The sequence below is a fragment of the Rhinolophus sinicus genome, chromosome 16, assembly GCF_057876585.1.
Source record: "Rhinolophus sinicus isolate RSI-liver-muscle chromosome 16, RSI-T2T, whole genome shotgun sequence".
Taxonomy (NCBI): Eukaryota; Metazoa; Chordata; class Mammalia; order Chiroptera; family Rhinolophidae; genus Rhinolophus; species Rhinolophus sinicus.
The window spans coordinates 116,204,639-116,226,315 of NC_142516.1; the positions used below are offsets into that span (position 1 = coordinate 116,204,639).

General features: G+C 38.9%; 1 protein-coding gene across 1 annotated transcript in view; it reads right to left on the reverse strand.

Annotated features, from left to right (window-relative positions):
- The window catches only part of CENPU (centromere protein U), a 36,048-nt gene extending 14,614 nt beyond the window's left edge, over positions 1-21,434 (reverse strand). The window contains exons 1-8 of the mRNA XM_074329845.2: positions 21,243-21,434; positions 18,091-18,139; positions 17,012-17,129; positions 14,111-14,216; positions 8,095-8,155; positions 7,399-7,485; positions 4,394-4,454; positions 3,132-3,240 (exon numbers count right to left, since the gene is read on the reverse strand). Of these exons, the coding sequence (XP_074185946.1) occupies positions 3,132-3,240; positions 4,394-4,454; positions 7,399-7,485; positions 8,095-8,155; positions 14,111-14,216; positions 17,012-17,129; positions 18,091-18,139; positions 21,243-21,283 (632 nt within the window). The 5' untranslated portion in view covers positions 21,284-21,434. The remainder of the gene's footprint in view (positions 1-3,131; positions 3,241-4,393; positions 4,455-7,398; positions 7,486-8,094; positions 8,156-14,110; positions 14,217-17,011; positions 17,130-18,090; positions 18,140-21,242) is intronic.
- Between the last annotated feature and the right edge of the window lie 243 nt (positions 21,435-21,677).

The window sequence follows — 21,677 nt, forward strand, 5'->3', positions numbered from 1 at the left end:
AATGTATCAGCCCTATTTTTAAAAAGTAGAATTTCTAACATCAATATGAAATCACGATTTTAAGATTAAAAAACATTAGAAAAATGTTTTGGCTTGGCTTTCTGCATGGCTTATGATGATAAATTGGTGGATTCTATCAACCTTAATGGTGGTGGTCTATATACAGTACCTAGAAACAGCTCTTCCAAATTCTAGTGCCTTAAAAATCTGGTCACTTCCCTACAGATAACTAATTGAATGAGTTTTAGAATATTCTAAGTTTTTAATATTTGCATTTCATGGTATACTTCCCTACTTATACACATCAAAAAACTGTTTACAATCAGTAAGTCTGTTATCAAAACAACTATTCAGGTGTGAGTACTAGGTACAGGGTATTAAAAATGGCAGACCTTCAAATAATTAACTTGATTTTGAAAGTAAAGCTTTTCGTGTGGTTGAGAACACTTTGTCAAGAAAATAAAATGAGATCAGTGATTCTACCAGAATTATTTGGTATGACAAAAACACAAGTGTATTTTATAATTTTAAACGTCTCATGAAAATACTTTACCTCTTCTAAATCATTTTTTATATCAAGAATTTAATATAAAAGGCAAGATGACATTTTCACTAGAATATTGTAATTCTATAATAAGTCTTTTCTTCCTTCAAAGAGATTTATGAGTGAGAAAAGGATAACCAGTCAAGATGGTCTTGGGTATGTTAAGAGAACTTCTGTACCAGTTTTAATGGCAAACTGGCTCTGAAACATACCATACACTTCCCACGATGATAAAGTGAGTTAGCATGACAGCTGGTTCCTTTCCCCAAGATCATCGCCAGAAGAACTAGAGAGGGACTCCTCCCCTGTCCACCCAAATGGAGAAAGCTGTGGAAAGCCCTGAGGTAAGGGGAACAGGGGTTAGGCTGGGTGAACTGGTGTGAGGAGTGGTGGCTATGGCCCAGGGCAGGAAGAGAACTGTTAAGGTTGGCTCCTGCTTCTTCCCCGACACTGGTTCTCAGAAACTGTGCTTTTCTGACAGCTGCAGCAACTCAGACCTCTCTCTGTCCCTGTGTCATCAAAAGTAAAATCTAGGCTGTGTTTGAGAGGTCTGGAGAAAAACAGATAGAGACTGACTAACTTTGGGCAGTTGTTTTCTCTCCTTCCCTGACAAACCCCCAGGGCTGAAGAATGGTAATCTAAGGAGGATATCTCCTCTTAATGCTACTTATCTCTGCGGGTCAAAGGGTGAAATGCTGATCTGACAGTCACTTTGTGGGATGAGTGACTGAGGCCTCCTAGCCACTGCCATCCCTGTATTCATGGGAACTGACAAAAATTGAGGTCTGGCCTTCTGTTACACACCATGTCTGACAGAGAAGCTGACAGCCCAAGGGAAATATGAAAGCTCATAGGCTAGAGCAATAAGACACTGGAAGAACACAACTGTTTCAAAAGGAAAACAACAGTATATTAGATCAGAAATCCTATCAGAAGCAGGTATTTCACAATAGACAATCCAGTAATTTTAAATTAGCCTGATAAATATTCTAAAGAAGATATTAACAACATAAAACCTGAATATAAGAGATAAAAAAGAACCAAACAGAAATATTAGATATAAAACCTAAAACAGATAAAGAACTCAATAGATAGGGTAAATGGCAGAATGGATATATCTGAGAAGTAAATTAGCACTTTTCTAATTTCTAGATTGAGGAAATCTAGAAGAATGAAACAAAGGACAATAACATAGAAAATAAAGAAAATCAGAGAAGACAAAAATATTTTTTATTTTTGAAATTAAAGAAGAATCTTAGATTGGAAAGGTCAGACCCAAAATAATGAAATTTAAGAATATCAAAGACAAAACATTGTAAAAGCTTAGAGAAAGATCAGACCACATGTAAAGAAACAAGGTTTAGATGGACATATTTTCCAAATCAACACTAGATGCAAAAGACAAAAACAGTGATTACAAAGTATTTAAGGAAATGATTTAGAACCTAGAATATTATATTCAGCTAAACTTTCATGTTCAAAGTCATGATCAAAATAATTAGGATTTAGAAATTTTACAACATAAACAGCCATGCTAAGAAGTGTTGGATGAAACATTTAAATAAGAGGCATGTTACAAAAAATATGTGAATTAAAGGTGGTCAAATATAATACATACCTGAGTAAAGATTGTTGCTGTTTTAGAAGCTAAAAAAGACAACTGTCTATCTTAAGCCAGAATTAAAAGTCTCTAGGTATTAGAAACTGATGGGGTTTGGGATGGGGGAAAGGGAGAGAAGACCAAAAGATAAGAGACCTTGCCAAAGTTCTTATTAGTGGGGAGTTATAAATTCTATTTTTTTAAAAAGCAAGAAAGGATTAAAAACATCAAAAGTTAGAACAAAATATTTCAAGCAATAAAACTATCAATCCATCCTTCCAAATATATTGATAATTATAATAAATGTAAATGCACTAAAGTCAACAGCTGAAACTCAAAGGTGGACATATAGGATTTTAAAGATTTTATAAGAAAGTCTAAAATCAGACAAAGGTTGGAAAGAACATATATAAAATATGGCAAATGCTAGCAAAAGAAATCTAGTGATACTATATTATTATCAGATAAAATAGATTTTAAGACAAAAAGCATTTTTAGAAACAGAGAGGGTCAATAAGGATAAAATGTTCAATCAAGACAGAGCAATTTTAAGCATATCCTAATAAAATAGTCTTTAAATGTATATAGCATAAATTGATGGAACTATCAGGAAAAATTGTACAAATATTAATAATACTGATTCTATATAGATCCAATAATTAGAGATTCTACATAGACCCACTGATTAGAGATTCCCAGAGATTATGTGGTAGGTCATAAAGAAAGCCTCAAAATTTCAAAAAATAGGTATCACCAGTTCATGCAATTTGACCAGAACATATTTAAGACAGGTTAATACAAAAATATAAATTAAAAAGTCATGTATTTGGACATACAAAAACATACTACTAAAAAATTATAATGGAAATTAAAGAAAAAATTATAATGGAAATTTAAAAATATGTAAAACTGAATGATAATGAAAATACTATGTATAAAAAAGCTGTGGGATTTTATTAGGTACCTATAGCACATCAAAAAACTTACTTATACTCTAGGAGGGTTTTCTCAAATGCAGACAAAATAACATCTAACTCCATGATATCACTGCTTTTCTTTCCTTTTAGACACCAAATACGTACACCGTCGGAAGTATCTAGAACATTAAGATAAGCCAATTTAATATACCAATGATCAATAATTTGACTTCTGAAAGGCTTCAACAGAAAGCATCCCACCAAATGGCTGAAAATAGCTACCGCTGAAGCAGCACATGGGCGGAGACACACTTCTCTATCCCAGTGCAGTGTCTCAAACCTGTCTACACCATCACTCTGTACTGCTGTCTCCTTGGTTCTCCCATTTCTGCTGAAGCAGCCTGAAGCACTGCTGCCTTTTAATTACTTTGCTGTGCCTTTATTTAATAGCCTGCTGCTATCCAAACACTGCTGGTGATCGAGCTCTTCTTTGTTAACTATATTTTCTTAATTTTAATCTACCTAATAGGCCACTTCTAGAACACATAAAGATTTCTCACTATATTAGACAGTTGTCGTAATATATAGTAAGATATTAACAAAATTACAATATATTCATGAATGAAATATTCATTCATTAGCATGATACTATATAATACTTAGAATATGGTAAGATATGATAACACAAGTATATAATCCCAGTAGGGTAAGAAAAGCTCAGTAAAAGGATTAAAGAGTACAGACAAAAAAACATGGTGGTTATTTTGGGGTGATGGAATTATAGGTGATTATCTTCCTTTCCATTCTTTCTAAATTTTCTAAAATAAACATTTTTATAACAAGAAAAAATATAACTTCTATTCTAAAAGAATTGAAGGAAAGAGAAAATGCTTTATTTTCCTCTCAAACATTTTTCAATAAACTTTTTGTGTCAATAAAAATAATTCAAAATAACAAATGAATCTGAAAAAAGTTATGCTAAATGAAAAAACCTTATACAAGAGTACAAACTACATGATGTATGAAAAGAGTCTATTCTATATAATGAAAAATTAAAATGGATTAATGGATAGGTGACAAAGCAAATATAATACAATTTAACAGTAAAATCTAGGTGGTGTGTATATAAAGATTGTAAAATTCTTTCACCTTTGTTGTATACTGAAAGTTTTCATGATAGATGTTGGAAAGAAACAGTTACTCCAAAGTCATATATTTTTAACTTTTTAAAGTGGCAGTTTTATATACTTAGAATTTGTTACTTTAACAAATTAAGCATTTTTTACATGAAATTCTTGAATGATTTTCAAAGCATAAAACACTGTTCTGTACCTGATTCTGTGTCTTCACTTCTTGATTTCTTTCTTTTGGTACGTAACATTTTCTGAGTTTTCTACAAAAAAACACAGCAAAGAATTTTACTTAAGAAGTATTCTTCTCTTAAAAGGATTAAGACAGTATTAGCAAACACTGTTAGTAAATATAATATTTTAGCTATAATTCTTATTTACTTCTAAGTTAATATATTATATAAATTACTTAAATTAACGTAAGTAAACACTGAGAAAAATGAAATTGTCTCAAAAGAAAAAGTAAATAAAACTTTCAGTTGGCTTTTAACAATGGTTGCCTTGGAAGACCTTGAACCTTTATTATTTAAAATAATGTGTGGAATCAGCTCAATTTCCAAAGCTATGATGGAAAAACAACTGAATGAGCTCTCCTGCCATGAACAACCATAAAATGGGGTGGGGCTGGCAATTTTATTTAGGAATTGGACTACAAGCAAAACAAGACTAGGAAAGTCAGAAAGTGAACCCTGTGAATGTCTCTCACTGTCACCCCCACTCCTGGGAACAACTTCCAGACAGCAGCACAGCAAGCTTAAGTTCCAGCCAAGCACAGTAATCCTCCCCCGGAGGAGGCAGACACCAGAGGACAGCTGCTGAAGCACCTGGAACGACTGCTCAGAGGAGAGCACAGAAGTCCAGGTGGGGGTGCTCTGAAAGTCTTTGACTGAGTGAGTGCTCTCCACACGTGCAGTGAGACAACATAAAGTTTACCAGAAGCAGCCATGATAGGGTTAAGAAGATCACAAGTAACAGACAAGCAATGCTGGGGGAAATTAGATGTAGAAAATGCAGAGACTTCATTCAAACTAGTAGAGCTAGCAGAAAGACTGTAACTTAGAGGTGAGAACCATACTCTAGAGCACGCAATCTCAAATGGGGCGATACTGGTCCCAAAGGGGCAAAAACTGATTCTTAGGAGGAATGCAAAAATAAAAAAAATCTTAGATATTACAATGGTTGTAAGCCCCCAAAGGACCCAAGTGTATAAACATAATGCAGTATACTTGTGGCATCAAAATTTAATTGTGTGTGGGGTGGTGGGGTGACTAAGAGAAAACAACATTTAAAAAGGATTCTTAAGGAAGACAATCATGACCAAGGACTGAGAAACACTGCCCTAGAATAAACCAATCTCTGACCAGATTCACCAGGGACACAGAGACTGGAGGTTTAGCTAAGCAAAATTCTAAGATGATCCCCAGTGACTTGTATGACTTCCTCCTCTTGAGTGTGGGTGGCACCTGTGAGTAAGATGGGGTAGCCGCTCCCTTGATTAGGATACATTAGATAACCAATCCACGTAGCTAACTCCATGTAGCCAAATGACAGATTCTCTGGCTTGGTCGGAAGATACAAGGGCCATGGGACTAGGACCTAAGGGCAGCCTCTAGGAGCTGAGAGTAACCCCCAGCATCAACCAGAGAGAAAACAAGAACCGCAGACCTACAACAGCAAAGAGTCAAATTCTACTAATAACTTGAATGAGCTCAGACGAGACCAAGACCCTGAGTCTCACGTGAGTTTCAGTCCTGGCTAGCACCTTGATTTCAGCCTTGTGAGACCCTGAGCAGAGAATCCAGCTAAGGAAATCTAGCCTGGACTTCTGGCCTTCAGAAACTATGAGATATAAATGTATGTTGTTTTAAGTCACATAGTTTGTAGTGATTTGTTATGCAGCAACTGAAAACTAATACAGAGGTTGAGTCCCACTGAGTTGGAGAGGCTTGGAAAACACCTTAGGCTTTTCACAAATTGACCCTAATGAAGAAAACCAAGTTCAAGCTGATCAGCCAATAATCAAGCTACCTATTAGAACAAAAGTCAACATTATTCAGAAGTTTCCCAGAATTCTGACTCTCAGTCTATCAACAACAACGTCCAATACACAATTAGAAAGAATTAGGAAGTACCAGATTTAAAATGTTACACAAAAAATGTGACCTGGAGTCAAGACAGAAAAGTACTCAAACAAAACACCCTGAGATAGCTCAGATATCTGATTTAGGAAACAAAGACTTTAAAGCAGATATCATAAATATGTCCAAAACAGTAAAGGAAGCGATGGTCTCAGTGATTAGATAGGGAATTTCAGTAGAAACTATACTAAAATAAACACAAAATTAATAAAGGAAATTATAGAACTAAAAAAGCATGTAGCTATAAAGAAAAAGTCATTAGGTGGTGGTTTAGTTTCTTCTGGCTGCTGTAATATATTACCACAACTTGGTGGCTGAAAAAACAACAGAAATGTATTCATTCTCCAACAGTTCTGGAGTCAGAAATCTGTAGTTTCAATGGGCCAAAATCAAGGTGCTGGAATAAAACATTTTAAGAGCTTGATCAAAAGATATTATATGTCAAAATCTTAAAACAGAACACATATGACCCAGAAATCTTATTGTAGCAATTTTTCTTCCTAAAGAAATAATCAAAGGTGCAAAAATTTAGCTAGAAATTCATCAAAGTACTTAAAATTGTTTAAATTGCAACCATTCACTAGTAAGAGATGAACGAAGCTATGGCACTTTCATGAATGAAATATCATGCACTCATTAAATTATTGTAGAATACTATTGGACAAGAACATGGTCCCACTTAGGGTGAGAAAAGCTCAGTTAAAGACTGAAGAGTATAGACCAAAAAACATGGTGGTTATCTTTGGTGATGGAATTATAGGTGATTTTATCTTCCTTTCCATACCTTCTAAATATTCTAAAATAAACATAAAACATCTTTTCTTAAAAAACTGGAGGAAAGAGAAAATGCTTTATTTTCCTCCTACACATTTTTCAATCAACTTTTTTTTCTCTCTAAGGGGATGGCAGACACTCTTACTGGTTGACTTTGTGTTACCAGGGTCTCTTTTTCAACAGAGGATTTGGTACTAAGAGGTCCTATCGTTTTAGGAGTGCCCAATTCAGCTGGTTTCTCTGAAAGTTCTGAAGATGCTACAGCTAGAACAGTTCCATGTTGTTGTATACTTACTTTCTCTGCTGGTTTACCTTTTGTTATTATATTACTTTCCTTATTGCTTTCAGAGTCATCACTAATAGGCTTGAGTTTTCTTCTTGGCTATGTTAAGAAAACAGCATTACTGATTTAGAAAATACAAATGTTTAACATTCTTATTATAATACTGCGTTTCCCCGAAAATAAGACCTAGTCTTATATTAATTTTTGCTCCAAAAGACGCATTTGGGCTTATGTTCAGGGGATGTCACCCTGAAAAATCATGCTAGGGTTATTTTCCGGTTAGGTCTTATTTTCGGGGAAGCACGGTAGTAGATAACCATCAAGTCCACATTTCTCATTTCTAAACTTCAAGACTGAACATAACAGGGAGATGACAGCATGATCAATGGATAGGATGGGAAACCTAGATTAACGAAAGCTCCAATAAATACCCTCAACAAATCAACCTGCCTTTGTAAATCACAATCTAAACACATTACATGACTGCTAAAATTGACAAGTTACTTGGATATGAGACCTCTGTAATGAGGAACACTTCAGATATAGAATATTTCACTTTTTATTTAAAAAGTACCTTCTAAAACATAATACTCTTTTTCTATGAAAAATGTTGCTACAGAGCATTTTTTTCTATTTGCATCCAATCTAAACAGGCAGGATATGAAATATCTTACAAAATCAAGTAGAAGAGAGAACACTCCTACATACCTTTTTTGCACTAATTTTTACAAATTCATTTTCACTTTCTTCAATGTCAGAAGTGTTCGAACTGTGCCAAAGAACAAGCCATCAATATCTTGTAATACATTTCATTTCTATTCACGTCTTCTATAAGTTGTTCATTCAGCAGGAAAATAAGCTCAATATAATGAGATTTCCCACTTGTCATGGGCAGACTGCCACCTTCCCAGATTATCGGTCACCTCCCGCGTCTTCCCACACCCAGGCCACAGCAGTTTATCCTTGGGAGGCAAGTACTGGTAAGTGTGTCCTTCCTGCAGCATTGTGCGGTCCTGTCTGAGAAGAGCAACTTCCTCCAAGTGGCTATTCCCAGGTTTAGGGACTATCGTTTGTACTAAAAGCTAATCCACAGGCACTAAGCCCATCGTTAGGTGATATAAAAAGGGACACCTTCTTCTGTCCTTTGAAATGGAAAGAGTAACCCTAAACTTCTGATGAGAGATGAGAGTTCTTCATTTCATTCAATTCAACACAACAAACATTTAAAACCAACTTCAAAATACAAAGTGCAGTGAATACACTTTAAAAACGAAGAGCCTTCCTTTAAAGGAGTTCACTGTCTTGCAGGAAGAACAAAGATAACGCAGAGTGATGACAGCGCAACAGACAGAGAAGACATGGATGCATGGCTGGGAGGATTAGGAAAGACATCACGGTTATGACACTTGAGTTTACTTTTGAAAACACTTTTCCAGGCAAAAAAATAAAGGGAAGGGTATTTAAGGTAGGAAGAAAAATGTAGAAGAGCTGGCACATTTAAGGAACTTGACACAGAGTACAGATGGAATGTATTGTTCAAGAGAAGGTAATACGAGGGAAGAGATCAACTGATATGACCAGGGAGGCGGCAAGGCAGCCACAGCAGCGTCTGCTCAGATCTCCACACAGCGGCCACCAGCCTGCAGCACAGTGTGAGCAGAGAGACTCTACACTCTGGAGAGTCTCCACCAGTAACTAAACATGGTGAGAGCGTGGCACCTGCTCATTTCTGCCCAGTCCAGGACTCCTCTAACAGGACTTCTCCCCAGAGCTCCCGAAGGGGTTGGCTAGAACTGGGAGAGCTTACATTGCAGTCTGAGGCCATCTGTGCCCAGTCCTGGCTCTTCCACCTTTCACTTTCACAGATATTACTAATAAGCCTCTTCGATTCTAAATCTGCCTCTGTATGATTTACCTGAGGATCCAAACTGGCAGAGGCCTTTTAGGTCACACATACAGGCAATGGTGAGCCCCTAAAAGGTGGTATCTCACTCTTGCAAGACTTGCATTTCAGAAAGATCCCGCTGGAAGCTGTGCGGGCAGGAGGGTAAACAGAGGAGAACAGGCAGGAAACTACTGCAGGGGAGAGTAGCTAGTGCCTAAACTATGGCAGCTGCAGGGAGGCAGCAGGGTATGGAGAGGGAAAAAGTGGATTCCTGAGGTGGCACCAGGCCAGAATAGGATTGGTCACAACAGAAGATATCAGGAATGGTCCCGTTTGGCGTCTTGCGTGACTGGATGACAGCAGGACCAGTAACGTAGAGACACCGAAGGAACTTGTTGACACTGGATGGGGAAGAAAAGGACTGAGCGTTTTGTCTTTGTTGAGTCTGAGCTGTCTGTGGGCATCTAGGGAAATATGACCGATATGCAAGACATCTTGGGCCTCTGGAGAAAGGCTGGGTAAGAGAGACAGACTTGGGAGCAGTGGCACATGGAGAGCTAAAACCCTAAGAGTAAATACGGGGACAGAGTCACCTACACATAAAGAGGAGACGGAGGGAGAAGGTAGGAACAAAGAGCTTACACCCCTGGCGAGGATTTGGGGCCCAGATGCTGATGCCGCCATGAGTCCTGGGAAATGTTGCTGGCTTCTCTCCCAGTGCATCCCTTCTGCCCTAACTTCCCTTTGTATCCATAACAAACCCTGTGTAACTTACCCAAACAACGGCTTGTTTGGACTTATCACACCATCAAAACCAAGATTACCGAAAATGTCCCTACTGTTACATGCAATGCGTGTTCAGTCCTTACCTTACGTGCTTCTCTACTACTTTGATCCTCCCGACTGCACACACATGCATGTGCGCGCGCGCGCACGCACACACACACACACACACACACACACACACACACACACACACTCGCCTAGTTTTCTTCTCTCCCCTCTAGCCACTTTTCTTCTCTCCTTCGCAAGCTCCTTCTCTACCTGGACAGAAGATGTCGGGTTTCCTTGCGGTTGGTGCCAGGTCCTCGCCCGCTCTCAGGCTGTGACCTCTCTTTGTGCGCTCTCTGCACGCCCACAGCGCCACACCACCTATGTGTTTACAACTGCAGTTGGAACTCCAGCTCAGCCCTCTCCTCAGGGCTCCAGACCCACGCACACAACAGCTCTTTGACATCTCCACACAAGTTCATGGCCGACTCATAATAAGGGGTACTCACTCTCCTAGTAAGCCCTCCCTTAATCAATGGTACGGTCATCAGTCCCTACAAGCTAGAAAACCAGGAGTCTCTGACAGCAACCCTTCCCCAGCCTCCTACATCCAGCCCATCACTAAGCCCCGGTGACTTGCTTCCTATTTCTCAAACCCATCCCCTTATCACCATCTCTGTCACAATTGCCGTCGTCCTCCCTGCCCGACTACTAAATAGTAGTCTCTCACTGGTCTCTCCATTCCATTCTCGCCCCTCTCAAATCCATGCTCCACCCTGCAGCCAGAGCGATCATTTATAAATGCAGACCCGTGTCACCCCTGCTTAAAGTTCTTCAACTGCGTAAGATGATGACAAAACTCCTTACCAAGTTTATTAAATAGGATTACGTATGGCCACAAGTGGTAGAAAAGACACCCCCAAAGTGGCTTAAACAAGGTACTTTATTTCCCTCTCAACAAAACTTGAGACAATTCGGGGCTGGAATAGCAGGCCCACCATTATCAGAGACCCAGATTCCTTCTATCTTACTGCTTCCTTTTCTCAGTACACTGCCCCATGGCCCAAGATGGTTACTCAAGCTTCCGCTGTCACATTCCATTCCAACCATAAGGAGAAGGAGCAAAGACGGGCACACTCCTTCCTATAAAGACACTTCCACAAGTTGCAGATACTTCTTTGGCTAAAATTTAAGTATACAGAAACCTTAGCTGCAAGAGAAGCTAGGAAATATATTCTTTACTCTGACAGCCCTGTATTCAGCTAAAACCACACATTTTATCACTAAGGGAGGGGAGAAGACGTTGGGGTAGAACTAGCAATCTCTATCAACAATGACATTCAAAGCAATTACCATCTGGAAGGGTGTTCACACTCTTCATTTTTTTTACTCTGGGGCATCTCAGATTATTAGTCCCACAGACTCACCGTGCTTCTTCCCACTACAGCACCTTTATACACCGCTATTTACCTCATATGGAATGTTCCTCACCCCACCTCTCACCACCCTAAATCCTACTTATAGTATCATGCCCACCCATATGATTTGTCAGTGGTTCCTCATTAATAAGCTCCATGAGGACAAGGATTATGTCCATTCTGAGTTATTGTAAACCCAGAGGGCGGTACCAAGTTAGTGCTTTATAAATTCTTGTTGAAAAAAATACCACTAATAATAAGCACCATTTGGAAGTTTACTATATGCAACCTGTTTTAAGAGCCTAAGAGGATAAATTCTTCTTAAAACAATCATATAAGGTAGGTTGTATTATTATCCCACTTTCCAGATGAAGGAACCTAGAAGTTAAATGTCTAACCACTATGCTGTACACCTGAAACTAATAAAATATTGAATGTCAACTGTAATTGAAAAATTGAAAAAATTTAAAGAAAAATAGTTGGGTCTATACCTTATATCTTACAAAAGGATAAAAAGGATCAAGGATTTCAATATAAAAATAAATCATAAGTTCTATGAAAGAAAATGATTAACTATGAATCAAAATCCCTAAACCCTAAAAGAAAAAGATTAATAAATGTATCAATGTATCTATACAAAAAGAAAAATATTTCTGTGTGGTAAAAAACACCATTAGGTGTTTTGTCAAAAGATAGGTGGACAAACTAGTAAAAAAAAAAAAAAATCTAATAAGGTTAATAAATAGGGTTAATTTCACTAATGTTTAAATGAAGTCATAGACATCAAGAAGAAAATGACCACATCTAATAGAAAAATTAAGAAGGATATAAAGAGTACAGAAAAAGAAATCCAGGAGCTTTTAAACATAGGATGAAATGCTGCTCAACAGTCTTAAGAAAAACACAAAGCAGAACTAGACTGAGATAGATCAAAAGTGTTATCATCTTAGCAAAAACCCAAGTTTGATATCACTATGGTGGCAATGTGACAATAACTGTATAAATTAACACCATTTCATTTGACCCAGGATTTCCTGTAATGAATATATCCTATAGCTATCTAGGCACGAGTATGAAATGGCACGTGCACCAGGTTAGTGACTGACTATAGCACTTGGGGACAGCAGAAGACTGGAAAAAACCCAAATGCCCGTCAATATGGGATGGAATAAACTACGCATATGCTGGAATGCTTGCAACATGACAGAGAATGAGAAAGGTCCATATGTATCAATGCGTAAAATTTCCAAAATATATTAAGTGAAAATGGTAGGTAGCAAGCTATATTACCTTTTCTATATAAGGTTAAAAATGTGTATTCTTAGTTTTGTATGAATACAAAGAATTCTGAAAGGACATATAAGAAATTAATAGTGGAAGAGAGGGAAGAAGTGGGTGCAGGAGCTGAGTGATGATAGAGAGAAAGACTTTTTATTAAAACCTTCTTATATTTTTAAACCATGTGAATGTGTTGCCTATTCAAAAAAAATTCCTCTTTAAACTTACATCCACCACGATTTAAAATGAAGTGTGTGTTTTTCCAAATATTTGGCTTTTATTGTTGATATTCAGTAACAGAAAAACTGGAGTCTCTGCAAGTACCGTAAAACATCCCTCATGCAGATAACCTCAGAGAGACTTTCTCATTTAGATTTCCAAGTGGGATATTTGTTCTAAAAATGCAGTTTTGCTACTGTCACAATATATTCAATAACTAGAACTGACCTATTACTTAATAGAGATCCTTAAGTCTAAGATTTGCTCTAGCTAATAATTTATAATTAGTATGATAGTTATTGAAAAGTTCTTCATTATAGAATTTGTCCTCAAGTTGTCTCTATGGAGTCATTTTTACACGATTTACTTGACCATACCTTCATATAAATTTGTAAAACTCAAACCAATGCTCTTTACGGACAATACATTTAAAATATACAACACATTTGTAATTATCAGCCTGTCTTCCCTACTCTCACCTTGTACTAGAGAACGTGTCTTTTGTGATAATTAGTAAATTAAAGAGACCTCTGAAAATCACCTAAAATTTGATGCTCATAAAACCGTTTCCTCCTTTTTTTTTTGTTTAACCTCAAAGCTAAACCACCTTCACAGGCAATGTTTTCTAGAATAATCAGGTGTCGATTATATTATTTTGGTTATTAAATTAGACTTTATTTTTATTGAGGTGTAACTGACATAACAGTATGTTAGTTTCAGGTGTACAATGTAATGACTTGATATTTGTATATACTGCAAAATGATCAGCATAATGAGTCTAGTTAATATCTGTCACCACATACAGTTACCAAATTTTTTTTTCTTGTGATGAAAACTTTTAAGATTACTCTCTTAGCAACTTTCAAATATACAATAAACAACACAGTATTATTAATTACAGTCACCATGTTATTACATCCCTATTCTTTTTAGGGACTTATTCTTTTTAATAACTGGAAATTTGTACCTGTAATTAATTATTATATGTCAATTTTTGAAAGACTAAGTTTTTATGTACCAATTCTCTTAAGGAAAAACATAAGTTGGCCCAAAACATCTTTTAAAAGCTTTAGCTTTATAAACTTCTATGTTAAAGAGCTTCTCAGAAACCCCATTAAGCATGAATAAATAATTGCTTGAAATATAACCGTACCTTCTTTTTGCTTCTTTTCCTTGAGGAGTTGAAGGGATAAATGATCTGCAGTGTTTGGAGAGTTCCACTTCATCAGCATATATAGCCGTGCTATGTAAAGGAGGCTCTACAAAAGATTGTTTTTAAAAGTGCAACTTTAAAAGTTTGCCAGGAAAAGTATAAGTTTGTTCCTTTATAACGGAGTACAAAGCAATCTTGTTTAAATGACTGACAAAATCAGAATCAATCACACAACCTATTTTCCAAATGTTTTTGATCTCACATCGCAATAAGGAAAAATTTAAATGATGTCACTAATAAGTATATGGATATTTATCAATTATAACCTGTATCACTGTACTTACATGAGAAGGTTTTAATTAGATAAAAGACCAACGTAAATAGGAACTCTGGCATTCTCTTTCCTCACCAATGGAGCACGGCACTGCGTAGGAGACCATGGCATTTACTATCAATGCCAAGGCTTGGAGGGCTTGGCACACTCCCGCTTCGCCAGTGCCTCAGTGCCTAGCCCAGGGCAGGCCCTCCCTGCATGTGAATGAACGGCCCTGTGGGAGGGATTCCAGTCCTCTCTCACTTCCTGTCCTCTCTACTTGACTCTGCATTACGAGAGCCTCTAGCTAGCATAAAAAGTTAACTTGAATAAAGAAGAAGATAAAAGAGAAGGAGACCGAACGACCCTGGTGGAAAGCCATAGAAGAGATGCTGAGAGAAGGACTACACTCCTACCTGCTCAGGAAAGAGGAGTAACAGGAGCGACCTCAGCACGCTGGGCTGGGCTTAGGAGAGGACTAGGGAGGTAGGTGGCCAGTCGTGGTGGCGATGAATTGCTGTAGGGAGATGCCGGGTAAGAGCCGAACAACCATTTCTTCATGCCCAAATTTTAGCATGACAGTGCACATTTAAACAACTATTTTCAAATAAATAGCTGCTTAAATAATGAACATTATCAATTACACAATTTCAAAATTAGTAATATACTTTGTATTGCCCGCAACTAGGCAAAGGGATTTATTTTCGCTACTACTGTGAATAACAAGGAAAAAAGAAATAGATCAATCCTGAATTTCCATATGTAACCAGTCATACAAACTGCACTCTCAGAACTCAATAATAAAATGATAAAGAACCAGGGGCCGTCTGATGGCTCAGGTGGTTGGTGGCTCAGCGTTAGCGCTGCGCTCCTAACTCCAAGGTCGCCAGTTCAATTCCCACATGGGCCAGTGAGCTGCGCCCTCTACAGCTAAGATCGTGAACAACAGCTTTACAGGAGCTGGGCTGCCATGAGCAACCTGAGCTAGCATATGCTACCATGAGTGGCCAGTGGCCAGCGTGAGTGGCCCGCAGCCGGCAAGAGTTGCCGTGAGCTGCTGACCTGGCGACCAAGTGCCTCCGTCTGGTGGAGCGCAAGGCTCATAATACTAGCATGGGCCAGGAAGCTGCGTCCTACACAACTAGACTGAGAAACAACTTGAACTGGAGTGGGGGGGAGGGTTAAAAACAAAAGATAAACAACCCAATTTAAAAATGGGTAAAGGATTTGAATAAACATGTCTTCAAAGAAGATTAACAAATGGCCAATAAGCACAGGAAAAGATGCTGAACATCCAGTGGTCATGAGGAAATACAACTCAAAACCTCAATGAGACACCAATTCCCTGTCCAGTAGCAGTAGGATGGCTATTACCAAAAACAAAACAAAACAGAAAACAAGTAAGGATGTGGAGAAACTGAAACCCTTGTGCACTGCTAGTGGAAATGTGTAAAACGGTGCAGCCACTGTGGAAAATGGCATGGTGATTCCTCAAAAAATTGAACACAGAATTACCATAAGATCCAGCAATTCCACTTACGGATATATACCCAAAAGAAGTAAAAGCAGGAACTTGACCAGATATTTGTACACCCATGTTCAAAGCAGCATTATTCACAATTGTCGAAAGGTAGAAGCAACCCAATGTCAACTGACAGATGAATTCATATACCAGGGGTGCCAAAAAAATGTATACACATGACTTGTATTCACCTTTTGTTATCAGTATATACTGAGTATTACAATTTTAATATAGTTTTAAGGTAAGTGACTTACATCCTAATTTTTAAACTATGTGATTTCTTTTAGAGTCAGATCGTCTACACTCAGATTCCTTTTAAATAATTAAAACATTTTTATCAAGTCATAATATATTCTGGTAATAATTACTTTATATCTTATAAAATGTACAATATTTTCTTTTGACCAAAAATTAGATTGAAAAACATTAGATACCAAATTAAAAACATGTGAGAGGGTATATATTTTCAAAATTCCCTTAAAACATATACCAGCAAAAATGTCTGATCTAGATGTGGGGGCAGTTGGCACTTTCTGTATCACATTCACTCTGAAGTGGCCAGTGACAGAGACAGAAGCATTTCCATTTGGACAGCTCACACTCCTGGTCAACCAGGTACACAAAGGAACGCAGGAGAAACTCTCCCACTGGCTCTCCTGAAGCATCCTTTGCCTCAGTGTGTTTAAGAAAAGGGAAAACTACCCCTCTTCTTCTCTCTAAATTAAAGTCCCTTACTGAATGACTTTATTGGTGGTATGGAGTGAGAAATATATTTTACATTCTTCTTGTTACAAATATTATAATAGCTGTCCTAATATGACCAGGTTATTAACAAATGCTACTAGAAGTGTTCTACTTTGATCATGCTTAAGAGTTCTTAGTTCCAATGTACTTAGAAGTGAGAAAAATTAATTCAAATTATCAAGCACTCCCCAGAACATTGTATTAATATGCAGACAACTGATTTTTATATTTGAAGATATTTCTATATTTGTATTAGTAACTAGCCTAAATGTTGTTGCTTAAACTAGTTTCAAGTTTTTAGCATAAAGGTTTAAATACTAACCAAAGTTTTCATAAGGTTCTTCATCTTTCTCATTTTCACTCATCCTGCCCATGCTTGACATCTCAGAATTGTCAGGAAAATCAAACACATCTGCAGGCTTATGCTGTTGGCCAGCTTCCTACAAGCGAATAAATTCAAAGTCATTCACTTGGCTTTAACGAACAAGAACATCCAAAATCGACTTCCTAAGCAAGGGCACTCCTGCTAGCACTGCTGCCTAAAGAAGATCCTTAACACTGTGGGGGAACAGATTCCTCTGGCAAAATTCTTTATAAAGGACCAGAGAATAAATATATTAGGCGCTGCAGACCACAGGGCCTGTGTCGCACTGACTTGACTCGGCCATCAGTGTGTGAAAGCACAGAGCGATGGTGCAGAAAGAACAAGCATTGCTGTGTTGCAATAAAACTTTAATTACGGACCCTGAAATTTGAATTTTGTTTCATTCTCACATGTCACAAGAGTAGAAGAGCTGCCCTCTGAAGGCTAGGGTTAGGGCAACAGGTGGGGAGAGACCACACGAGATAGAAAGCTAGGGCAAGACAGAGCAGAGAGAACTCCCTGAAAGCAGTAGGTACTCTCCGACATCCTTCCCATGTCTGGACGTGAACTGCCAATGCCAACTGGTCAAGCCCTTGAAAATAATTTGAAATTAGCTATCAAGAGTGCTAAAGAAATGTACCTGCCTTTAACATTGTTATTCTAAGACTCCACCTTAAATTAAAACTATGTGGACAAAGTGGAACATTATAAAATCATAAACAGTTGTTTACAACAAAGAAATGACTATAAATGAAAATAGCAAAATACAGAAAGTTGTACAATTGTAAGTAATGTCAATTATCCAAATAAAAATAAAATCAAGCTAGGTCCAAGAAAAAAGATTCAAAAAGTTAACAACGGTCATTTTCTCCGTTATACTGGAAAAAGTGGGAGGAAGAGGAAAATACTTTGTTACTACAATAAACCATTGAGTTTACCCAGTATAGTCTATGAAACTCTGAGGTTCCCACAACATGTCAGTTCTTCTGTATTGTCAATTATAAGAAAATCACATTAAAATATAAAAGATCACTTACATCTTCTGTGGAACGTGTTCTTCCTACAGTGTTCTTTGAATATTTCACACTATTAAACAGCAAAATCACACAAAAGAGTTAGGAAATATTTTTTAAATAACTAGGGAAAACACCATTAACTTGCAACCCTTTCCAAGCATTTTCTTTCCAAATTATATTCCCCATTACTTGCACTAACAGTGTGCACCCAATGAAATTCAGGTTATGGCAAAATCGTTCTAGAAAGTAGAACCCAGATTTCACAAATTTAATTGTATTTTTATAGGTCAAACCATGTCACCTATATAAAACAGAGCACAGCGCTCTCTCCCTCAGGGACGTGGAAAACTCCTACTCCTGCAGCTATCCTGTCCCTGAGGTCCCAATCAGTAGCAACGAAAGACTGTTTCTGCAGATTTGAGCAGAAGGGAGGTACACCTGACACCCATTCCATCCTGTCCCTGGCTCTTGGCCGTACATCTTCTCACGTAACAGTCCTCTGAGGTAGAAGTGAACCCCATTTACAGACGTGTTTTTGCCCAAAGCTACACAGCCAAGCAGGAGAGAAGCCTGCACTAAAATCTGCATCGGTTCAAATCCACAGGTGGCCCTCTTTCCACCCCTTCTTGCCCCTTCCACCGGGCAATAGGATAAAAATATCTGTTTTCAACAACCTGAAAGTAAACGGATGGAACAATAGTGACTAGAATAAAAACTGTCAATAAAAGAGGCAGGAAATTGTCAGTGAGCATGTACTGAGCTCCGCTGGGTACCAGGGCCCTGGGGTGTCAGTACAATACCTACACGTCCCCAGCTTGAGAACAAGCCATGCAGACACCCTTTGGTGGATAGCGAAATCAGTTTCGTGTGTCTGAACCAATATTGCTTTGAGTAACTTTTTATTTGATGTAATTTCAAACTTCCAGAAAAGTGCCAAGAACAGTATAAGGCCCTTCTGTACACCCGTTGCCCAGGTCCACCAAGTGCTTCCACGGTCTCATTTGCTTCCCGTGTACGAATGCATATGGCAACCTGGACACACTGTGCACCTTTAGCCCAAAATACGTGTCTTTCCAAAGAAAGGGCCTAGTCACAGCACAATTTCCAAATCAAGAAATTTAATACTGATAGGATTATCTAATCCACATCTATATCCAAATTTCATCAACCGCCCCAGAATGTCCTTTAAGATTTTTTCCTCCTCAGCATTTAAAAAGGAAACACGAGAACATAAAATGTAAGATTGCACTGGACACAGTATTTTCATAAACCTTTTGTTATATATGTGTATGTGCACAACTGTGATGTAAAACATCGTAACTGTTCATCGTAGTGAACAAAAAGTGGGAAAACTGTTTAGAGCTGTGGTTTTCCAATGTCAGGCACCCGAATCACTGAGGGCTCGTTACAAGATTCCAGGTTCCACTCCCAGAGTCGCTGACTGAGTAGGTCTGGGGCTGAGTCAGAGGGTTTGCGTTTCTCACAAGCTGCTGATGCTGCTGGGCAAGGAATTACACTTTGAGAACCACTTTATTTGATTCTCAGACCTGAAGAAGGTAGAACAGGTATTCACTTTACTTTATGGCATTTATGGTTCCGGGTTCAAAAGTAAAGTGACTTATCAGTGGTCACACAGCCAAGTAATAGAAATAGGACTAGAAGGCAGAGTGCATAACTTCTTAAACTCCACTGTCTCTTGCCTTATCCGTGATCAAAAAAAATGGTCATGTTTCCTCCTTACCTTAGGCTAGGAGCACGGTAGGGCTTCCAAAAGACGGAAACCTCTGTGATACCGTATGTAAAAATTTTGGTGTATGCACACCAGTGAGTTTTGGGAAGAGGGAGGAACAGGTTTCATGAATCTCAAAGGTGAAAAAATGTTTTACATATATTTAATATATATTGTATATAAATAAAATACAACATTTTTAAATATAAAATATGTAACATTTACATATAATATATAACTAACAAAGATAATATATAACATATAACATAATATGTAACATATATTATCTTTGTGAGACAGAGAGAAATGGGATGAATCAAAAACCACTGGCCTATAAAATCAAATTTAATTTTCGTCAGCTGTGGTTCAAGGTCCCTGTATTTTTTCCCAACTCCTTCCTTCATTGGGGGAGTCTTTCTTTGGTTCTTCCCCACCGGCCACAGAAATGTAATCTTGGTTTATTCCACCTCCCGGCTCTGTCCAGCTCCAGCCTTTCCCGCTGCCTCTGCTTGGCTCGCCCTCCACCCTCACCCACATCTACAGACGCCACCGTCTCCAGGCAGTTTTCCCAGACACAGCCCAGGGACATGTGTGATCTTCAATGTATGATCTTGTGTATCAAACGCAGCAAGCCCAGACACCTCTAGCCAGGACCACACGGGGCCTTTAAATGCGCTCCAGTCACCGCCAGCGGGACACTGCCAATGAATCCACGAAGAATGACATTTTAGAGAGCAATTCTGCAACCAATTTTTAAATGCATGACCTTTTTGATTAAAAAGTCACCAGACTTACGGTGGTGATCACATCCCAAGTATATAAATGTCGAATCACCTTGTTGTACATCTTAAACTAATACAATACTATTGGATGCCAACTATAATTTTTTTAAAAACATTTTAATTGCTTGACCCCTTCGGGAGTGCCCTTCTTAGTTATAACAAGCGCCAGCTTCGTTGTCCCCCACGCCGCCCCGTCGGGATTTGGTTTAGCTTTACAGACTGTGTGTGTGTTACAAAAACAGCAAGGTCTTGAAAACAAGAATACTACTAGGCAGGGTGTGAACACCGCACAGTGTAACGTCTGGCAAGCAGCACACAGCACGTATCTGTTGGATGTTTTGTTTTCAAAATTTTGAGTCTACGTTAAACTATACTCACACAAAGTCATGCTAACACTCGTTAACGTCCTTTCCTGCCGCCCCGCACAGTTTTAAACTGTGACTCCTTTAAGACTCACGGTGTTCGGATGCAGTTGGGAGACTATAATTATTCCTCTTTTCCCGACGTGGAAACTGAGGCCCTGAGTCACTGGGCGCAAGTTCCGCAGTGGCACAGCCTGGGGCCTCGCTCGGCAGCACAGCTCGCAGAGGCAAACACCGCGGCAGGAAGGAAGAAAGTAAAGCTGGTCCCCAGCCCACGCTCTCAGGGTCCCCGGCACTTACCTCGCGCGTCCGGGGGTCCGCACCCGCCGCCCAGAAGCCATCCGAGCCGACCGCTCTGCCAGCCGGCGGAGCCCACAAACTTCCCGCCAAACCCCGCGCCGCTCCGAACCGCCAATCCGGGCTCAGCAGACGCGTACTTTATACGCTTGCACTCGGGCCTCCAACTGCCGGGGCCCAGGGCTCCGCCCCGTTCTGGAGCTCGATGGAAAATGCGGCCTGGCTAAATACGAAAGCGGAGCTGGAGTCCTCGCCTTACAACCGTTTGCTAACGGCCCCTGAAGCAAGAAAGATTTGCCGGGTTTTACCTCCTACCCGTGCACTGAGCCTGTTTTCAAAGGCTCCAAAGCTCTGGAGCAGCCTGGTCCCGCCCACCGGGGCGGGGACGGGGAGGGGCCAGTGTCAAAAAGTTGGATGGGCCCTGGCCAATAAGGGGAG